Here is a 20,422-nt window from a genome sequence, read left to right as displayed (position 1 = left end):
CGTTTAATAAGTATTTATAGTTCAAGCTCCAATTAGAAATATGCAATTGTAGCCATATAATGCTTTTTATAATTTTTTTTTATAAATTTTAATTAATTTTAAATTGTAGAAATAAATTGCGTAAAGAAAGCAATTTCGTAACATTCACACATTGTGCAAGGCTTAGCACAAAAATTTTCAGAAATAATTGTTTAATAGATGTATTTTATTAGAATATGATACATGTATTTATTAATAAAACGTTATAATTGTATTTAATTATTTTTTAATTACTGAAAACATAAAATGCCTGCTTGGAGTTTTCAAAATGGACGCTATTTTATTTATTATTTTGCTGAAAAAAGAGTTTGAGTGGTTGTTTTTAAAGTGTTGCAAAAGCATGCATCTGTCTAATTAGAATTAGAGATATGATTTATTCTTGTATTTTAACCTTGTTAAATTTTTAATATAATTTTATATTTTACATAGTTACTTTTTTTAAGTTTTAAAATTACGTATCTAAGAGTCTATGAAAATAAAACCATGGTGAATGCATTTACCATGGTTTACCATAAAAAAATATTAGTCTATGTAAACAATTTTTAAAAAAATTAAGCTGAAAAACATTCAATTTAAACAATAAAACTTTTTTTAATGCTAATAGCAAAACTGTTGCAACAGAAACCTTAAAGCGGATTGGTTTGAAATACACTCATATCCGTGAATTAAGGCAGGGCTAGTATCTCTCGCCGCGCCGATCCTCCGACGTCACTCCAGTGACGTCACTTTGGCGCAAAACTCGCACTTTTACTTCAAGAGCGGAGCGTTTGGCCTTACTAGCTCTAACTAGTATTGGATCATTTCTTTTCGCGAGATATTCTAAGACATTTGTTATTTTCTATAATGACTTTCCTCAGTTTTTGCAGTGAATTTACAAGAATTTAAAACTATTATCGAAATGCCAGTTTGCGCGATTGCAACTTGCAAAAATTCTGATACAAAAACAAAAGAAAAAAGTATAATTTTTCGAGTGTTCCCTAAAGTAAATGAGCAACTATGTAAAGAATGGATTCCGAAATGACACAGTTAATATAAAACAGCAATACGTTTATTCCGTAAAGAACTTTTATAAAAATTCATTATCTAAAAAGAAACCGCCTCGTTACTTCATAAAGAAAGGCAGGTGGAAAGAATTAAAAAATGGATAAAGTCAAAGAAAATTAAAATGTAAATAAAAAGTATAAATAAAATATATAGTATATAGTTGAAATTCTCCTAATTTCATAACATATTTTTTAATGTAGTTATTCTAAATATTTATGATTTTTTTTAAAAATTATATTCTCTTCAATTTAAAAATCTATGAATTATATCATCGTAAATTTAAATGTCTATAAACAATTGTAAAATTTCTAATGTCATTATGAACCTAAATTATTATTTTGTTTCAGTAATTAGCGTTTAAGGTTGATGAATGATTAAGTATGAACAAATTGCTATTAACGGCATATTTTAAAATCAGGGATTCTAAATTTAACTTAACTTATCGTTATGAAAGAATATGTAGATAAAAAAAGTGTCGATATATGCCTTCATTTTTCTTAATAGTTAAAGTTAAAACTGAACTTTTTAAAATAAAGTATTTACCGTGTCATTTTCATCAACTAGCAAAACATTTTTATAAGTTTAAAATGGTACTTTTTTTAATATAATAACCAAGAAAGTTTTTTTTGAACTATGTTTATGAACGGAAATAATGTGTTAATTACGTAAAGTTTGAAAGCTAATAACCAGAAAAAGTCTAACTTATTTTTACAAAGAGAAAGATGCAGAGTTATCATAATATCTTTACTTGCGATCTCCGAGATCTGTGGACACAGTGACGTCATGAGGAGGGAAATCGTAGCTTCAGCTCTAAGAGCGGAGTGAGCTAGCCCTTCTATTCTCTTTAGCCCTGGAATTAAGGACGATTCAGAATGACAGGGAATTTAAATTTTAAATAAAAATTCTGCTTATAGAATTATTGGGTCCGACGATAGCTCAGTTTCACATAAATTCTAGATATAATAAATAATAAAATTTCTCAAAAATCACAAAAGTTGGACTGTAATAATTAAACACAATACTTTATTCTTATAACTAATTTAGAGCAACGCGCTTTTCTCACATCCGAGCTCTTCGGATTCATTGTACTCGTACACACTGAATTTTCACAGATGGCGCTTCTGGCGTCAACAACTATCAAATATATTTTCAAGTATAATGTGCAAACTTCATGTAGCCACCAGAGGACGCCGATGGTGGGTCAAGGACGAGAGTATATAAGAGTAGTATAACAGGAATGGAACTGAAGTAAAGTTGAAAAGAAGTAAAATTGTTCACAAGCGTTCTGCTAGCCTAAGTCAAAACCAGATAGTTATACCTCAGAAGTCGTACGTGGTAAAATCTTTGGTGTAATAATGGATGGTGTTTTCTACACTAGGGAACACTGCAAACTCGGGACTGCCTAAATTTCCGGGTTACTGTTTCAGTTGTATTTTAAAGGCATTTGGCATCATTGTGTTTTGAGATTCTTGCAAACAATGTATTTTATTACTTATTACTTATGTTTACAATGCTAACAATACTTGTGTTTACAATACTAAAAGTGTTAACACCAACGTAAGATGGTGCACAGCTTGCAACACGAACAAAAAGTAATAAACAAATGGAAAGAGGCCAAATCAAGACTGCCAAAAAAGCGAGATATTCAAAATCTAGCAACCATGTCACCTTTTCTAATAATAAATAACAAAATAACTAAAACAAATTTTCACTCCAAACTACCCAGAATTACATAATAACATTAATATCTTATGAAATACGGCAGATTTGAGCTCAGAAATTATCTAATTTATTTCTTTTATTGAAAACAAAATTATCCGTTTGAAAACATCGCCTATCAGAATAACATGTAGTAAGCAGCTGCAATCTTTTTACCGGAACTAGAGTAGGTGCCGAACTCGAGTTTGTTATTGCTTACATTCCTATTGAAAACACCATCCATTATGAATGGTAACGGAGATATTTTTTATAATTGCTCCAAAGAGCAAAAATCTTAGTTATTATGAATGGTAACAATTCCAAGATTAAGAAATGTCAGTAGACGCTACAGAACAGGTCTTTCCCGAACTCCGGTATTAGGCAGTAACTGCTAAAAAAAGTATACGGAGCATAGCACCCAATCTGTCTCGTCAGCTATGTGCAGCCATGGGTGCTACAATTTCAAGGCAAACCGTGTACATACATTTGGAGAATATTCATCTATATACTTGCAAGCCTGACAAAATTGTTCTGCTCACGAAAACTCACTGTCCCCAGTAGTTCTCCTAGAGTAGAGAACATGCAATGTGTACATGGTCATAGTAGGCTTGTGCGTTATTTTCGAACAAGTGCAGGTTTAGCTTACAGTCTGATCCACGTCGAACTTTCATACGGAGAAAGCCAAATACCCGTTACCAACGCGACAGCATTATAGAATGACATTGTTACGGTGATAGAGGATTGCTCGTTTGAGGGGGGATATACTGGGCTGCAGAATAGATCTTCATGTTCAAATCAGAAACATGATAGACCAAATTTATCAGAGCATTATTCTGGAACAACGAGTACGTTTATTTAGGTTTATACGTTTGTTGTTGTGTCATAACCCGCATAGAGCGACCAGCATTCTCACCTGACTTGAATCCGATAAAGCATTAGTGGCACATATATTTTGATGAGTAGCAGCCCGTCATCCTCCTCTTACATGTTTATCGAGTCTTAGAGCTTTACTTGCTGAGTGGAGTTATTTTCCTCAAAATCATCTCGATAAATTGATACTCAACGTGCCTAGACGTTGTACAGGCTATATTTTATTGCATGGGAGGCATACAATGTATACCATTCATGTAATATTAAGTTTTTGCAAAGGAAGTATTTTTAATAATAGCTCAAGGGAGCAAAAATCGTAGGTTATTATGAATGGTATAGTACATGCATCATATTTTTTTTGTTCCTCATCTTTTGTTTTATAAATTAGGATTTATTAATAAATCATGCTTGTTGTGTTAGTAAAATTTGTTTGCCAAAGCTGGCATTATCCTTAATTTATGGACATAGAGTGTAATTCAAAACTTGTTTATCTTATAGTCAAACACTTTCAGCTAAAATATAAATAATAATTTTTTTTTAAAATTCAAATTGTTTAAAATTGAAGATAAACTTTTTAAAAGGTTTTGAGTTTAATTTTTAAAATGAACACATCAAATAGTTCTAAACAGTTTATTATTGTTGAAAAAACTGCAAAAGAATGTAGTTATTTTTGTTTACAAACAAAAAGTTTTAAAAATGTGTTCAGACAAATAAGAAATATAAGAAAATAAGAGAATTCGCGATCGCAACGCTCGAGTACGCTCTCTAGCGGGAGCCTGAAAATATCAGGTATCAATTTATTAAGTTTTCATTTAGTTCCATCAAAATCATTGGCAGAATCAGACGCTATTTTCTTAGCAGCAAATAAGAAGCAAAATTTCCCTGAGGAAAAGGAGAACTTGAAAAAACTCTCCAGAATATTGGTAAATCTTTCAGAAACAGAACATGCCAAGCATTTGAAGAAAAATTCCTCAATATTCCTCAATATATCCTTCTCTTATCAACAAACTTGCAATTGTTAACTTCTGATTTCGGGATTGCATACTGTTACAGATGTATGTATTACGGTAAAATACATTTCTTCTGTCTTCAATTCATTTCAAATTAAAGTGAAGTCAACATTGCTTTCTTCATTCCAAAATGTGAATTCAGAACGTACAGAACTGTAATAGTTATAGAATATTCTTCTTCTTTATATAATAGTATATATTTCTGTATCTATATATAATTCAGAAAACAACAATAAAGAAACATCTGTATTACTTGAAATAGTATCATTTGTGCTGATTATTAATACATTTTTATCGTTTTCTTGGTAAGTGTTTTTTTAGTTTTGAAAGAATAATTTCAACTGGAATTCAGCTATTCTGTTTTTAAGCTACATATTAGAATTCGTATCGAGATCTTACAATTATAAAATTTTGCTGTGTGGTATGTTATCGAAAAGTAATGAAGGGATAAACTATGTATATATATTATTTGAGAATAAAGTTTTCAAACAAAGAACGTGTCACTTTGGAATTCTCCGGATTTATAAATTAGTTAAGAGTTATGATTTTTATAATAAAAAATTTGCTTGTAAAATTTTTTTTTCTTATTTGATGATAGTTCTCTACAGAATGGTTTTTTATATCTGTTTCAGAACTATAAGAATAAAAAAAAGAAACAATATGGAAGTTTTTTATTTCAATATGAGAAATTTCCAAAATCGTTTTTTTATCCTAAGAATTCTTTATTTTACGTTTTTTAGTTTATAATTTTTGGACTAAAATTGTTGTTAAAATAATTTTTTTCAAAAATAAAATGGTATAACATTATGTGTTTATGTACTCGTATACTTCTTGCATATTCTAATGTTTGAAGCAATATGATTCAGAAAAGTATGGAATAAAAATTCGGTACTTACGTATTAACGCCACCGCAACTACAGATTTGGCGGTTTTTAAGTACCGCCAATCTACATCTAAAATTTTTGTGACAAATCATAAAATAAAACAATTTATCTAAAATCAAAACACTTTCAAAATTCAAAACACTTTATTTAAAATCAAAGTAGTTAAGCGGATTTCGATAGAAAATGGGCCGATATAAAGTTTAACATAGATTCGAAACAATCTCTATATTCTTTCACCTGATGCTGTCGCTATATGAACTCTAATAAATAAGATTCCAAATGAAATTACATTTCCAAAACGTACGTTTAGCATAATAAAGTTTCATGTCATAAGAATTGGTAAATTTTCGTTTTTTTTTTCGTAAAATATTTTGCTCCAGAAAAAATAAAATTTCATCTTGTTCTATTTTTGGCAAATCCCGAAGACGCATTTTCGTAGCACTAAAAAAAGGTGTAAAAAATCGAAGAACATATCATTTTGGAATTCTCGGGATTTATAAAGCAGGTAAGTGTTATAATTTATTAAATAAAAAATTTTACTTGTAAATTTTTTTTTTTCTTATTTGATGATAGTTTTCTATCGAATAGTTTTCTACGTCGGATTATGAATTAAAATAAATGTTATGTAAGAAATTTTCAGAATTGTTTTTTTTTCTCGTAAGCATTCTTTATTTTACGTTTTTTTGTTTCTAAATAATGATTTTTATAAAAACTTAAAATTTTTTGATAAAAATTGTTGCCAAAAAACTTTTTTTACGAAATTAAATTACATAAAATTATGAGGCTTATGTATACTTTTTGCTTATTTTAATGTTTGAAGTAATATGATTGATTCTTAAAACTATGGAATGTAAAGTTTAAAACAATCATGTTAGATCATTAAATTTAGTAAAACTATTTCTCAGGCATTATGTTTTAACTCTAATAAGAAGATACATATCTTTTTCTGTTTATTTAAAAATATTTTTCCGATGTGTTTTGGATGTTCCATCTCCAAAAAAAAAAAAAAAAAAAAAAGAGATACCATTTTGTTTTTGTTTGCATAAGAAAGAATATCAAAAATTTTTCTTTTTTAAATTTAATAAGCCACAATAAAGAAGGAACGTTACAATGCTACACGCTACATTAATGAAGTCTCCAGCGTAACTGAATGACTGTTCATATAGAAATCGCAGGTATTCGTCTCATACAACAACGCCCCCTATAGTTTGCTGCAATCGCGAATAATAAATGGCCAGCGTTAAGTCGAACTTCAGTTGCAGATATTCAAACGATATTTGAGTTATTTTTACCCAAGCATGATTTGGTCAGTGGTAACAAACTAGTTTGTTGAGCTATAAGCTTGAATTTTTATCGTTTTATTTTAAAAATAAAACGATATGAATTTTAGGTTGCTATGGCGATATGATGGAACAAATTGACTAAATAAAATTGTTATGCTCTCGCTTCAACTAAACGTTTATGTTTAATTTTTTGCTTGCGATTATCTCTTTTCAATTTTTTTGAATAAAGAAGAATTAAAAGATTATATTATTAGAAGTCTATTAGTAATCTTATTAGAATTTCTGAAGAGGATGCTATTTTACTTTTTGGTAAGTAAATATATTTTGTTCTTATTTTTAAAATACTATTACTTACAATATGCTATATATACTTTTCATTTAAATTGGCTTTTTTTCAGCATTTTTAAATAAAATATTAGACATTTAAATTCTTTTTCAAGAGGAATTTATTAAAATTGAACGCGTTAAATATGGATGCTTATGGAAGATTAAAAAATCTGATTCCGAGTTAGAATCTTTGTTGAAGTATGTAGTGATATATTTAGATCTGTAAACTTTTCTAGAATTTTTTTTGACCTCATATTAAAGTTTTAACTTTCTATTTTAATATAATGGATCACTGTTCCAATATTTTTGGGTGTATTAACGTATTTTGGTACAAGATGTTTCTGAATAATTAATTTCATATCATTCAATAATTTTTTTCATAAAAACTATTTCCGAAGTAGTTTATTATTTATACAGTCTACAGTTGGTGTAATTTATATTTTTATCTATAAATGAAGTTGACTGTCCTTAATTTATGAAAAGTTTATATTTGCAAGATTCATCCATTTAAATCAGCAATGCAGATGCTTTTACATAAATTTTATTATAATATTATTTTAAAGAAAGGTGGAAAATGTACCTAAAAAAAAGCTAAATAGTATACATATTTTTTATTGCTTATAATATTTAATGCCGGACTAAATGACAAAATAATTAAGTATGGATCTATAATTACATCCGAATTTTCACAAAGTTGTGGATTTGATACAATCTACCATAATACTGCTTGACTCTCAATTCTCTTACAAAGATTTTTTTATTTATTTTTCATTTTAACGCAACATTTAAAGCAAAATTATTATTTTATTTCTTTTTATTTTCAAACAATTATTACTAGTGGTTAATCTGTGCTTTTGCTTAGTTGAAAATTGCAAATTAAGGAATGCATTTAAATTTTGATACATTTATGATTTTAAATGTATATATAACAATTCTACAAAAATGAGGTCTGTTTTTAGTGGTAGTCTATTCAATTTCACTTCCTATCAGATTTTTAGTTGTAATTCATGTTAATTAGAGCTATTTTAAATACGATACTGAAAGCTGCTGTGAATCAGGGGATAGAGCTGTCGCGTCCCAATGAGGTGATCCAGGTTTGATACGAATTCTGCTCCCAGCTCACACCGATCACAATGCTGATAAAATATATCGACAATACCGATAAAGTATCCTCTGTGGTAAATGGATTATGGGTTAGAATCTCCTTGATGTCGAGTTAACCGTGGGAGGTTTTTGTGTTTTTCCTTTCCATTTTACGCAAATGCGAGTTAGTTCCATCAGAAAATACTCCACGAAGAATAGTCTGTCCTAATACTTGATCCAGAAGTTCCCTTGTCCTCTGGGTTGAGCTCAAAATTATTGTGAATATTTTTTTCTAGGAAAATGCAAATTATGAAGAACTCAGCTAAATGAGCAGCCTATAGCCGTCTATCATCTGTGAAGATGGCAGGAGAATACAAGATTTGAACTTTTTTTCTTCTAATGGACAAGGTGATTGTTGATGTAAGCTCTTGCTCCATAAGAGTCATTCATTCATTATTTAAGAGCCACTTTGTTGTCACATCAAAGATTAGTGTTTGTGTCCTTTATGCCATGTGATTTAATAGGGTTACGAGGAAGGCATGCAGTGAGTGTTGCCAGAATTCGATTTAACATTTCAAATCTTCCGCATCACCGAAGGTTCGCATATTGAATATTTGGGAAGAAGCATTAGTGATGTTCCTTTATCAGGTAAAGTGAAATTTTTTGGTGTTTTAGTAATACTTTCTCTGAATATTTTCCTTGTATTAATTAATTTAAAAATTAATAAATTCATCAAATATGTGTAAAGTGTGTAACCAAAGTATGTTTCATGATAGTCACTACTGTATAGAATAATTTTATTAATACAACAAATTTACAAAATAGTACTTCATAAATTATATTTTGTACTCTTAAATATTACATATTTTGAAGAATCACCCATAAATTAATTTTATTATAATAACATCATAACATCCTTTTGATGCTAACAATAACCGAAATTGTTCTTAAGTTGTGCTAAGTATTGGTTTTTCAAATCATAGTTGATGACATGATCAAAAATTAATAGTAACAGTAGTGTTTATCAAATCTATTAAAGTTAAGCTATTCGTAAAGCCTTCATGTGGTTTTTTTATTACAATTAACGAATGTTTCTATGAATTAAATACACTTTGAAAACTGTATCGCACCCATAATCACACCAAAAATGTTGACATGTGATTTAACACATTTTTAACGAAATTATGTCACGTTGTCTGATGTTGTTGTCTTTCTTCTTTTTGCCAAATGAGGGATGAAGTATATGATGAATCCAGAGAAAAAAGAAATACCCGTTAGAGTGTACATAACGCCATCATAAGATCCATGCTCTCCTCTGAAATAACCTGAAAATAATATATCACATTACAAAATAATCTGTTCTTAAATATAATAAAAAGTGCAACACTTAAGTTAAGTAGAATTTTAAAGCAAAGAGTGTATTCAGTTTTAGAAAAGTATGGTATTAGATTCGATGAATTTATTAAATGCCGTGATAAAATATGAAACATTTTTAAAATAACAAATATCCTTTAGTAGAAGGAAATCGATAAAAAAAATTAACAAAGTCGTCTTCTTTCGTTTCATTTTGAACGTAGCAAGATAAGTAAACAACATGAAACTTGAAAATGATTTTTTGACATGACAAATTTTCTTATGTTGTCATTTACTTTTAAAATTGGCTAGTTTCAATGATGCCAAATGACGATATGTCATTTCTATTCATGGTTTGAGATTGACTCATTTAATTTTGAATTTAATAGAAAATTAATTATTGGTCTAAATTGTGAAAGTTAAATAACAACGGGTGATAAGCCTTCGTATGAAGTAATATGTTGCAAAAATAATTAAACTGATTGAAAGGGATTACATAAACATGTAAAATTATTCATATTAAAGAGGAAAGAGGTAACACTGGCAATCAAGAATTTAAAAAGAGTTGCAATCAGTGTATCAAGAAATGATGTACTTAAACATAAAGGTTTACTCCTCCTACCTCAGTTGGGTATTTTGAGATAGATCGTACTTAAAAAACCATTTTTTTTCTAAAATTGGGCGAATTAGGCAGGTTAAAATTTTTGGATTTTTTTAAAAATTTTCACGATATGTTCTTTATGTAAGACTGTTAGACAAGTGTCCTTTTTTTAGAAAATTATTTTTATCCCTGAAGTTTTATTTTTATCCTCTGGAATTTTAAGAAAAACGCATTTATACGTGGCAATACATTTTAATAAACAAGTGAATCACAACACTGACCGTTGTTTTATGTTACATCTACACCACTTATCAAGATATAAATATTTTCAGTGGATCTTTCATCAAAATCTATAAAAACCAATAGTGAGACAGTAAACCAAATATTTCTGTGAATGCATAAACCCTGGAGCTATGCTGTGAATACATACAGTGCATCATTAAAACAATAAATATACCTTAAGTCAAAAAATAATTTAAAACAATAAAAGCTTAACTTATTATATTTATAGTTATAATTTGTTGCATAAATAATAGGGAATTTTATTATTGAAATTAGAAAACTATAGTGCAAGTAAATAATCGAAAGAAAAAAAAACATCTGGAAAAATGTTTGATTAGTAGTAAATGGCATGAAAATGCTATATTTAAAGTCTTTAAATGTTCAGATAAAGTGTAATTGCAAAAGAAATTGCTTACCAATCATGGGAGATACAGTAAAGCACAGCGGTGCAAATAACATCGATTTACAAACCATTGCCATATTTCTTTTCTCAGGCTGCATAAATTCGTGTACTAAAGCAATTTGTAAAACCAAAAGAGATCCAGTAAAAACGGTAAGCAGGAAATCAATAAACATCAGAAGTAAATAATTATTGATGAACAATAGACCAAGAGAAGATAATCCAGTACACACACAGCATATTGAAGTAATCGTGGGGGAAGGTAAGATTTGTTTGTCTATAACAAATCCAGATCCTATTCTTCCACATATATCTGCTAGAGCCAATATCATGACATAATAAATCTCCAGGTTAGCTCCAACATTTTTGTCACGCACAAAATCAAGAATGATTGCCATCATAACTGTCGTTATATAAAATGTACAAGCAGTCATAACCAATATGATAATGAATAATGGGTCAATGAAAATTTTAAAATTTTCAAGAGTAAAAGCTGATAGAGGCTTATTTTTAGAATTTTCCCTTTCTACAAGGCGTTTAGATTTGGTGTCAATTTCTTTATTGATGTCAAGTTTAACAGCCTCAGTGTCACTTGAAAGAAATGATTTTTTATGTAAGTTTTGACATATATTATCGTCAAGACTTGTTGAAGGCAGATGTGTTTTCTTAGATTCTTTCATTTCAATACAACTCACTTTCTTATTAATGTTTTGACTATGCTCATTTTTGTGTGATTTTTCCTCGGATGATTTCAGTAACATAGAAAATGGTATAAAATGTGCCAAAATAGCAGATAAAATTAAGAATGATCCATTAAGTCCGTAATACTCTATACATGCTTCCATTATTGGGGGCATCACCACACCTCCAAAGCATGCTCCTGAATATGCAAAGCCATTAGCTTTACTTTGGTTTGTTGTGAAATGGGCATTAAGTAGTAGTGGCAAATACTGAATTCCAAGACCAAAGGAAACACCTAAAAGAAATAGACAAAGTTGTTAATTAAGGTACTTTAATTATAATCAGAGAGCTGCTGTGGCTCAGGTGATAGAGCATTCGCCTCCGCATTAGGTGACTCAGGTTCGAATCACAACTATGGTTGGTTGATACGAATTCTAATCCCCGGCTCGTTCCGACAGCAGAGCTGACTTAAAATATTCTCTGTGGTAGACGGATAAAAGGTAAGAATCCCTTTGCCATCGAGATAACCATGGGAGGTTTTTGTGATTTTCCTTTCCGTGTAATGTAAATGCGGGTTAGTTCTTTTAAAAAGTCCTCCACAGGCTAGTTTGTCCCATTGCTTGATCCAGGAGTTTCCTTATCTTCTGAGCTGGTATCAAAATTACAAGGAAGATGTAAATTGAAAGTTACGAAGTTAAACATTGATACGATGTCAACATTGTGAGCATTGATACAATGAATTCGATACAATATCAATAGAAAACAGGCATTTCCTTTTGTTCTTATTTTTATAGTTAGAAATCTCTCAGGTAAGTAATAAACTGTTTTAAAAATTCCTCATGCAATAATTGTATTGACGACCAGTATTGAGTTGATAGTGTTAATTGTCAGATTAGCTTATATTACTAGAGGGATAAGATTGTGACATACTTTTTGGCTCTTGTGACATACAGTATACTACTATTAACATTTCTTACTTAGATCTATCTTGCATTTTGAACATAGATTTGCGTTTGATTGAGCGATTCACGTTTAAGCACCTGCTTTAAAAGCGTTGTCAATTACTATAATAATATATTATATTATATTTATATATATATATATATATATATATATATATATATATATATATATATATATATATATATATATATATATATATATATACATACATATATATATATATATATATATATATATATATATATATATATATATATATATATATATATATATATATATATATATATATATATATATATATATATATATATATATATATATATATAATATATTTTCATCGTGCTTTAAAAGTAGAATTGCTGGTATATCGATCTAAATCTCAGTCAATATCTGCTTTAGTTAAATGCAGTTGCAGAAAGGAGTACGGAAAACGGATCTGAACACTTTAGGTAAAAACGTATAAGCAACTGTAAGCCCCTTGTGCAAATTTCGTACTGACTTGAATTTTTGTCGTGTATTTTAAGAGTTGCCACTTAGCTCTCTAAGATCTAAAGATTTGAAATGCCTATTACCTTCTTAAAACTTCTTGAATTTACACTGGACATATTATAAAATGATTACAGAATTATTTGCAAGGCTTACACTTTAAGGAATTAAGATAACATGTACTACAGACAGAAACTGTCCTAGAATTTTAAGGACTTCAGGTGAAGCAAAATATTTTAGTTGCATTTTTGAATATTTTACTACGAAACGCGCAGAAACTTTCAAAGATAAAGTGTTTCAAGTTGCACCCAAGTTTATAAGTATGTAATATACAAAACTATTTTACAATTATAATTAAAATATTTTGTAATAATATAGAAACTAAGAAATATGAAATGTAACTAATTTCTAAAATTTATTAAGCTTGAATGAACTGATGAATTAAATAAATTTCCAACGGTCGCCAATTTTGCATTCTCTTGACTAGCAAAGAATCAATCTTTTATAGTTCCAATTCTTTCAACAAGTATAACTGTTAAAAGAATTTACTTCATTTGTACAATCTCTCCGTAAAATCGACTTTTTGTTGAACCATAATATCGCGTAAAATTGCGTTAAACTTGTTAAAGGACAGCATTTCAGCTCAAATTGAACCGTCGTATCGTGTAATTAAGTTTAAGAAGTTCGATAATGTAGTTCGACTTCGTATACTATTAAAGTTGAAGTAATATTGAACTATGATTTGGTTAAACACGCACTTAAATACTTAACAGTTCAAAAATGTTCATGTGCTTAATTTAGTTGCGTAACAGCGATAAATACCATCTGTTTATAAGAAGAACTAACTTACCAAATATGAAACCCCATAGGATTGTAACTGTTAAAATGTCTTCTGCAAAGAAACAAGCTCCAATGCTGATTACTGACCCCACATTTCCAAAAATGATAAGAGATTTCGTTTGGAAAAGTTGCTGTAAATATCCTTGAAGAGGACCTGAAAAAAGTGAGTGAGAATAAAATCTTATTAGATTAAAAATTAAAGGTCATTCCCGTAACAAATTTAGAATGTTCTATAAATACTTATATACTATTAAAATATGCATGCAAGTCGGTAATTATTATCAGTGATTGATGGTGTTTTTCTGAAGATGTTTCACGAAACATTTTGATTTTTTATGTTATGATGATAAATAAATACGACAAATTTTAAAATAATAGTCAGACGCATTTGTAACATAAAAGCATTTGATAAGTAAATAAGTATACCAGGAGAAGATATAATAATATGATAAAATACAATTATAATTTCATCTAAAATTGTAAATAATAATATCTGATTCGTATTATGTGACGATATGATCTGGCGGTGTTTCCCCTCGTATTGACTATTTCTCTTTATCCAAATTTATGCCATGAACTTATATGTAATATTTTGGACCGACTTTGGCGTGTGTTTAAGCTGTGATATTTTTGCGGGTTTTTCATATTGTTTTTAGGACGAAAACGTTAGCTTCAATGTTTCAAGACCTAGCATTGATAGGTACAGAGATAATGGGGTTAACCGATTAGACAAGCCTATACAGAACTCAGACCTGGAACTAATCAAGAATCTAACTGAGTTGGATCGAAGGAGTGCAACTTTAAGGAGATCCAGCATTGATAGGTAGAGTGAGAATGGGGTTAACCATTTGGACAAGTCTCTCCAGAAACAAGTCCTGAAACTGATTGTGAATAAGTTGGATCACCGAATTAAATAGTATCCACAATTGAATGGGTTGGTATACACTATTTTGGACGGCAATGTGCTTAATCAGTGACATTTTTAAGTATTCGACCTATATTATTTTCATGAAGACAATGTTAGATTCAATGTAACGAGTTCCAGAATTTATTGGTGTAATGACAATGTGATTAACCGATTAGACAAGCCTATACAGAACTCAGACCTGGAACTAATCAAGAATCTAACTGAGTTGGATCGAAGGAGTGCAACTTTAAGGAGATCCAGCATTGATAGGTAGAGTGAGAATGGGGTTAACCATTTGGACAAGTCTCTCCAGAAACAAGTCCTGAAACTGATTGTGAATAAGTTGGATCACCGAATTAAATAGTATCCACAATTGAATGGGTTGGTATACACTATTTTGGACGGCAATGTGCTTAATCAGTGACATTTTTAAGTATTCGACCTATATTATTTTCATGAAGACAATGTTAGATTCAATGTAACGAGTTCCAGAATTTATTGGTGTAATGACAATGTGATTAACCGATTAGACAAGCCTGTCCAAAATTGGTGAAGGTACTTATATGCCTTTTCCAAATAGATTGAAAGAAAATGCCACTAGCTGACGTTCAAGAACTTATAGATAGCATGTCTCGGAGACTTGTATCGCTAATTGCCCATTGTGGCAATTCGAGTTTCTGTTAGAGTACCAACTGTTAAAAGCAAATATATTTTCTTTTTTTTGTTGCTATCACAGGTGTTCAAATAATTATTGGTTGATCATGCTTAATAACTCATAGAAATTTTGAATTTGATAAAGTTCTCTATTGATATATAGATTTGATACCCTAAGTCAGAATCGTAATGATTTAATCATTGTTGTTGTCATATTTTCATAAAAATTCCTATTAGTTTAGTTCTTCAGAATAATCTCGCTTTTATTTTTCATAAACCCGCAGATATGTGCTCTCCTTTCTCTTTCAGAAATTGCATTTGCGACCTAGTAGCAAATCCGGAAGAATTGGTGAATTTTTGGGAAAATGGCACGTGGTATACAAAATATAATTACAGATTCGTTATTTTCAGCCGAAAATTTACGAGACACTCATATTTTTTATCTAATGAACATTTTCCATGCTGCAGTTAATTATTAAATTTTTCTACTCTTTTGATTTTTTTACATACTCACCACAAAGATGTCTCATTATAAAAGGCAGGATATATGGAAGAGATGCTTGGTTACGATTAACTTCAAACCGATGAATAGACTCCACGAAAAACAATGAAACCATTCTTGCTGAAGCGCCATAGAGGAAATTTATCATAAAGCAGGCAGTTATGATTTCAATACTTGCGATAGTTTCCGATTTCATGAAGATAGTTCAAATCTAACCTTCAACATAAAGAAAAGTAATAAAGTTAAAAATTAAATGAAAATATTTTTTATTTTATATGTATCAAGTTTTCGGAAAAATATAGAACATTTTATTATATTGAATTTGGTTAATATAGAAAATTGTTATTTTGACTGTTTTAGATGAAAACTTCAAACATAATGCTTTGAAAATTTGGTTATATTTCAAACAGATTAAAAAAAATTTCGGCAAAGAAGTCAGAATGTTTATTCCTTTTAAAGACATAGGTTTATTCTTTTTAGTAAAATATTTGACGAAACATGATGTCAAAACAGAGCTGACTGCGGGGACATAAAACACTCGTTTTCAAGCCAACTTATTTTACTTAAAACTATTTATAAATTTATCAAAAAATTTTACTACGTTTTTTTCCGCTTAGACCGAATGGCATTTTACCATTATAAATTATTTTTAAGTCTATATCCTAGAGACTGTACGAACCTGAATTTCGTGCAATTTGAATACGTAGGTAATGTTCTTTTTCAAACTCTTTTTACTCCGGAAGATAATTCAAAATTAAAACGTCAGAAAAGGTAATTAAATAAAAAATTGTATACTTCTTGAATTGATAATATTCCTTTTTTTTTGAAAATCATTCCGGATAATTTTTCCAAATTCAAACGCCATACAATGCAGTGAAAAAAACTTGCAAGCGTCTTGAATAAGTAATGTTCTTTATCAAACTCTTATTACTCCGGAAGATATTTCAAAATTAAAAGGTCAGAAAAGGTAATAAGATAAAACTTGTATACGTATTGAATAGGTAATATTCTTTTTTTTTTTTAAATCCTGTAACTCTGGATAATTTTTAAAATTAAAACGTCAGACAATTCAATTTTAAAAAAACTTACATGAGTCTTTAATAAGTAATGTTCTTTTTCAAACTCCCATTACTACAGAAAATATTTCAAAATTTCACTACCAATCGAAGCACAAGATTGTTAATACTTATCGGTGTTCGAGTTTTCAGAATTAATGAATATATTTTTTTATACTTTAAATTATCGTTACATAATTTTTATTTATCTTCAATCAAGCTTTTTTTATAATGGGCCAAATCACCCTCAAATAGGAAGATTTGATCCAGTTTGTACACGCTTGAAAAATAAATAATAAAAAAGATAGTTAATAAGTTAAAGAAAGCAAAAATAACGTAAACAGATAACAAACAGTATAAACTGTCAAATAACGTCAATTTGGAAATTTATTTATCATAGCAAAGAAAATAAAGAAAAAAATTTTGAGAAACATTTTGAGCGTGGCAAATTTTTCATGATATCATATTCAATTATCATATGAGTTATCAAGATGTGATTGCAGCTAATTGCACTTTTAAAAATGAATAAAATTAGTGAAATATATTATTTTATGAAGTGTTTTCGTAATCTCAAGTTGATCAGATTCTTGCTTTAATATTTATTATATTACTAGATAAATACCCCTTCTTTGCACGGGGTAAAAAAAAGTAATCAATCAGTATATCGTACAGAATTACATTACGAATTCCTGCACAAAACTGAAAGACTTAAAACAAAAGAATTTATAAAGCTAAAATAATTCCATTTTTTATAATTTGTCTCTCTTGGTTATTGAATTAAGAAAGACATGTTTTTAGAAGTTCATCCTATCAGAATTAAGATTAACTACATTCAGAATTATTTCACATCATGCTGTTGCTCGAGGCTAACTGATAATAGTCAAAATTTACAACAAACACGCGTTTTTCTCCGGTACTTATCTCTTTAAAAGAACAGTAAAAATCTCTTTTTACAGTTCACTTTATTGAAGCTTCTCAGCATTGATGTAGTTTTATAGGTACCAAATATATTAATATAATACATTGATACTATGATACTCCTTAACGAATTAGTGCCATTTCTCCATAAAGTTTGCTTTATAGTTCTTAGAGTATAAAACTTTTTTTTTCTCCTTCACTTAATATTTATTATCAAAATTTACTAAGGATAATTAGCGTCAATAATAGTTTGATGATTTGTTTACGCTTCTCTTAAACGGATTTGTACCCTTTCTCCAATAATGCTGCTTTTGACATCGCTTATTTTTAATTTCAATAAGTAATTGTCAAAATTAGTTAAGCATCAATAACATTACTAATATGACGATTTTTTATGTTTTTCCTAAATGATTTAGTATCATTTCTCTATTAATTTTGCTTTAATACTACATAGCATATTTTCATATTTTTTTCCATTTCATTTAGTATTTATTAGTAACATTAATTCAGCATTATTGGTGTCTATAAATTGTTTTTCTTAAAGGAATTTGTACCATTTCTCCATTAATTTCTTAAACAGCAAAATTTTTTATTTAATTTGTACAAAGTAAAATATTTATTAAGCCTTATTTGAGTCAATAATAGTACAGCGATTTGCTACGGTTCCCGCAAAAAATAAGTACTTTTTCTCCATTAATTTGGTTTCATTAAACATAACTATTTTTTAAGTACAGTTTTACATAATAACAAATTTAATCAAGCATCATTTGCGTCAATAAGAGTAAGGTGTTTTTTTGATTATCTCTTATACTAATTAGTATTATTTTTTCATTAATTTTGTTTTTCATTACATGACTTATTATTTCCTTATTTCAAGTACTGTTGATTTTATAACATGTATTTTTATAGATTCTCATTTTGAAAGTATAACTATAAATAAAATAAACAGATGGTTTAAAATAATTTTATGTATACTAATCAGGCAACGTAATCATCCAATGCTATAATGTTAATGCTGATCATTAAATTTATCTGACATAACACGCAAAAAATAATTTAATGTTACGTGAAGAACGTGAAAAAAAACTCCTTTTTCAATGAGAGTTCTGAGCTGGCAAATACTGCAAATAACACTGATGTAATGATTAAAATATTTGATGGAAAAAAATCGTCAGCAGCAGTATCATTTTAAGCAATGGCGAGTTCTAAACCAATAACCTTTTTCATGAGCCTCAACAGAACTAACAAATTGAAAATTTCCATTGAATTTTAGGAGCGGGGGCTTAATTTGCTTGTTGCAACCGATGTCCAAATTTCAGGATGATAGAACAAACAGTTTTTGAGTTATAAGAGAGACACATAGGCAGATAAACTCTTCATTTTATTATTATAGATAATTTTCTCTAGGTAATTGTTATAAACAATTTAAATGTGTTTATAAGAAATTGCCAATATTCTAAGTTTTATAAACACCTGAGTCATATATTTCCAAGTTTGCAACATTTTTATTTAAACCACTGTACAAACTTAAAAATATTATATACAGTTATATACGAAAGTATAAATACATTGTAATATTAAGAGAAAATTAAACGGTAATACTTAACGACAGAAATACTTAAATAAGAAATTTATTTTCAAAAATAAATATGAAAAAAAAGTCATCAACTTAGGAATATTAAGAACATCAAATTAAGAAGTTAAGAACATCAAATTCAGAGTGTTTTAATGAGAAATTTGAAATGAACGCATAAATAAAAACCAAAAAACTCAGAGTCCAAAATTTCTTGAAAATTCAAGAGTAAAATAAAGTATCAAAAGTATTTAGCAGGAAAAATATTTTTATAAAAAAATTATTGCATGATTTTTGCAAATCAGAAAAATGGTAAAAATTGGAAGCACTTACTGGTTTTTAAAAATCCTGAGAATATAGATGATTGCAGATGCTACATAATAAAATAAACGAAAAAATGAATATTTACGAACAAAAATATAATGTGATCTTTAATAACTAATCTAGATCAAAGCCTAAAAAAATATAGCCTTGGTGGTGTTAGAATTAAAGATAATATCTTGTAGTGGTAGATAGACAAAGATAATATCTTGTAGGTCGCACCGAAGAAGTTGTGAGAAACTTATTTAGTTAATTCGTTTTTTCGAATTCATGGACTTTTTAAAAAATTTATTAGTTTTTTCAAAATGATTGACGTTTACTGAATTCAGTTTTTAACGTTACGAGATAAAAAGAGAACTTTTTTCACTCAAATTTAATACTATCCTAATAAAGAGACTAAATATCATATCTGACCAATTGAAGGGAGAGAACTTAATATTTATCTTATTAATTAAGATTAAAATTTATATATTTCTATTATTAATGGAGATTAAATTTAATATTTCTTTATCTAATGGTGATTAAATTGAATATTCTTCTCATTAATTTATAATTAATTAAATTATGTCCCTTCTTAATGAAAAATAAATTTAATACTTCTTCTGACAATGGTGATTAAATAAAATATATTCATCTTGCAAATACAGA

The 20,422-nt window shown here is 28.6% G+C and overlaps 1 protein-coding gene and 1 long non-coding RNA gene across 2 annotated transcripts; one reads left to right on the top strand and one right to left on the bottom strand.

Annotated features, from left to right (window-relative positions):
• The first annotated feature begins 6,992 nt into the window (after positions 1-6,992).
• Positions 6,993-14,008, top strand: LOC139426684 (uncharacterized). Its single transcript, XR_011637905.2, has 3 exons — positions 6,993-7,137; positions 8,535-8,886; positions 13,874-14,008. It is a non-coding gene; the product is annotated as an uncharacterized LOC139426684 (long non-coding RNA).
• Positions 9,014-19,922, bottom strand: LOC107445734 (putative monocarboxylate transporter 5). The gene is made up of 5 exons (XM_043045557.3): positions 19,787-19,922; positions 15,920-16,123; positions 13,855-13,998; positions 10,891-11,850; positions 9,014-9,563 (listed from the first exon to the last, which is right to left on the bottom strand). Exons 2-5 carry the CDS (start codon positions 16,101-16,103, stop codon positions 9,421-9,423), a joined length of 1,431 nt encoding a protein of 476 aa, XP_042901491.1. The 5' UTR covers positions 16,104-16,123; positions 19,787-19,922; the 3' UTR covers positions 9,014-9,420.
• Positions 19,923-20,422: the final 500 nt, after the last annotated feature.

Source organism: Parasteatoda tepidariorum, chromosome 9 (genome assembly GCF_982258835.1).
Source record: "Parasteatoda tepidariorum strain Cologne lab strain chromosome 9, Ptep-v5.0, whole genome shotgun sequence".
NCBI classification, from domain to species: domain Eukaryota; kingdom Metazoa; phylum Arthropoda; class Arachnida; order Araneae; family Theridiidae; genus Parasteatoda; species Parasteatoda tepidariorum.
Note: the sequence above shows the minus strand (reverse complement) of the source record. Positions and strands in the feature narration are given on the sequence as shown.

Coding starts and splice junctions, on each gene's coding strand:
- LOC107445734 (XM_043045557.3), bottom strand. CDS start 16,103: ATGAAATCGGAAACTATCGCAAGTATTGAAATCATAACTGCCTGCTTT. Junction 13,999..15,919: donor TATAATGAGACATCTTTGTG/GTGAGTATGTAA, acceptor CACTTTTTTCAG/GTCCTCTTCAAGGATATTTA. Junction 11,851..13,854: donor CCTATGGGGTTTCATATTTG/GTAAGTTAGTTC, acceptor TATTTCTTTTAG/GTGTTTCCTTTGGTCTTGGA.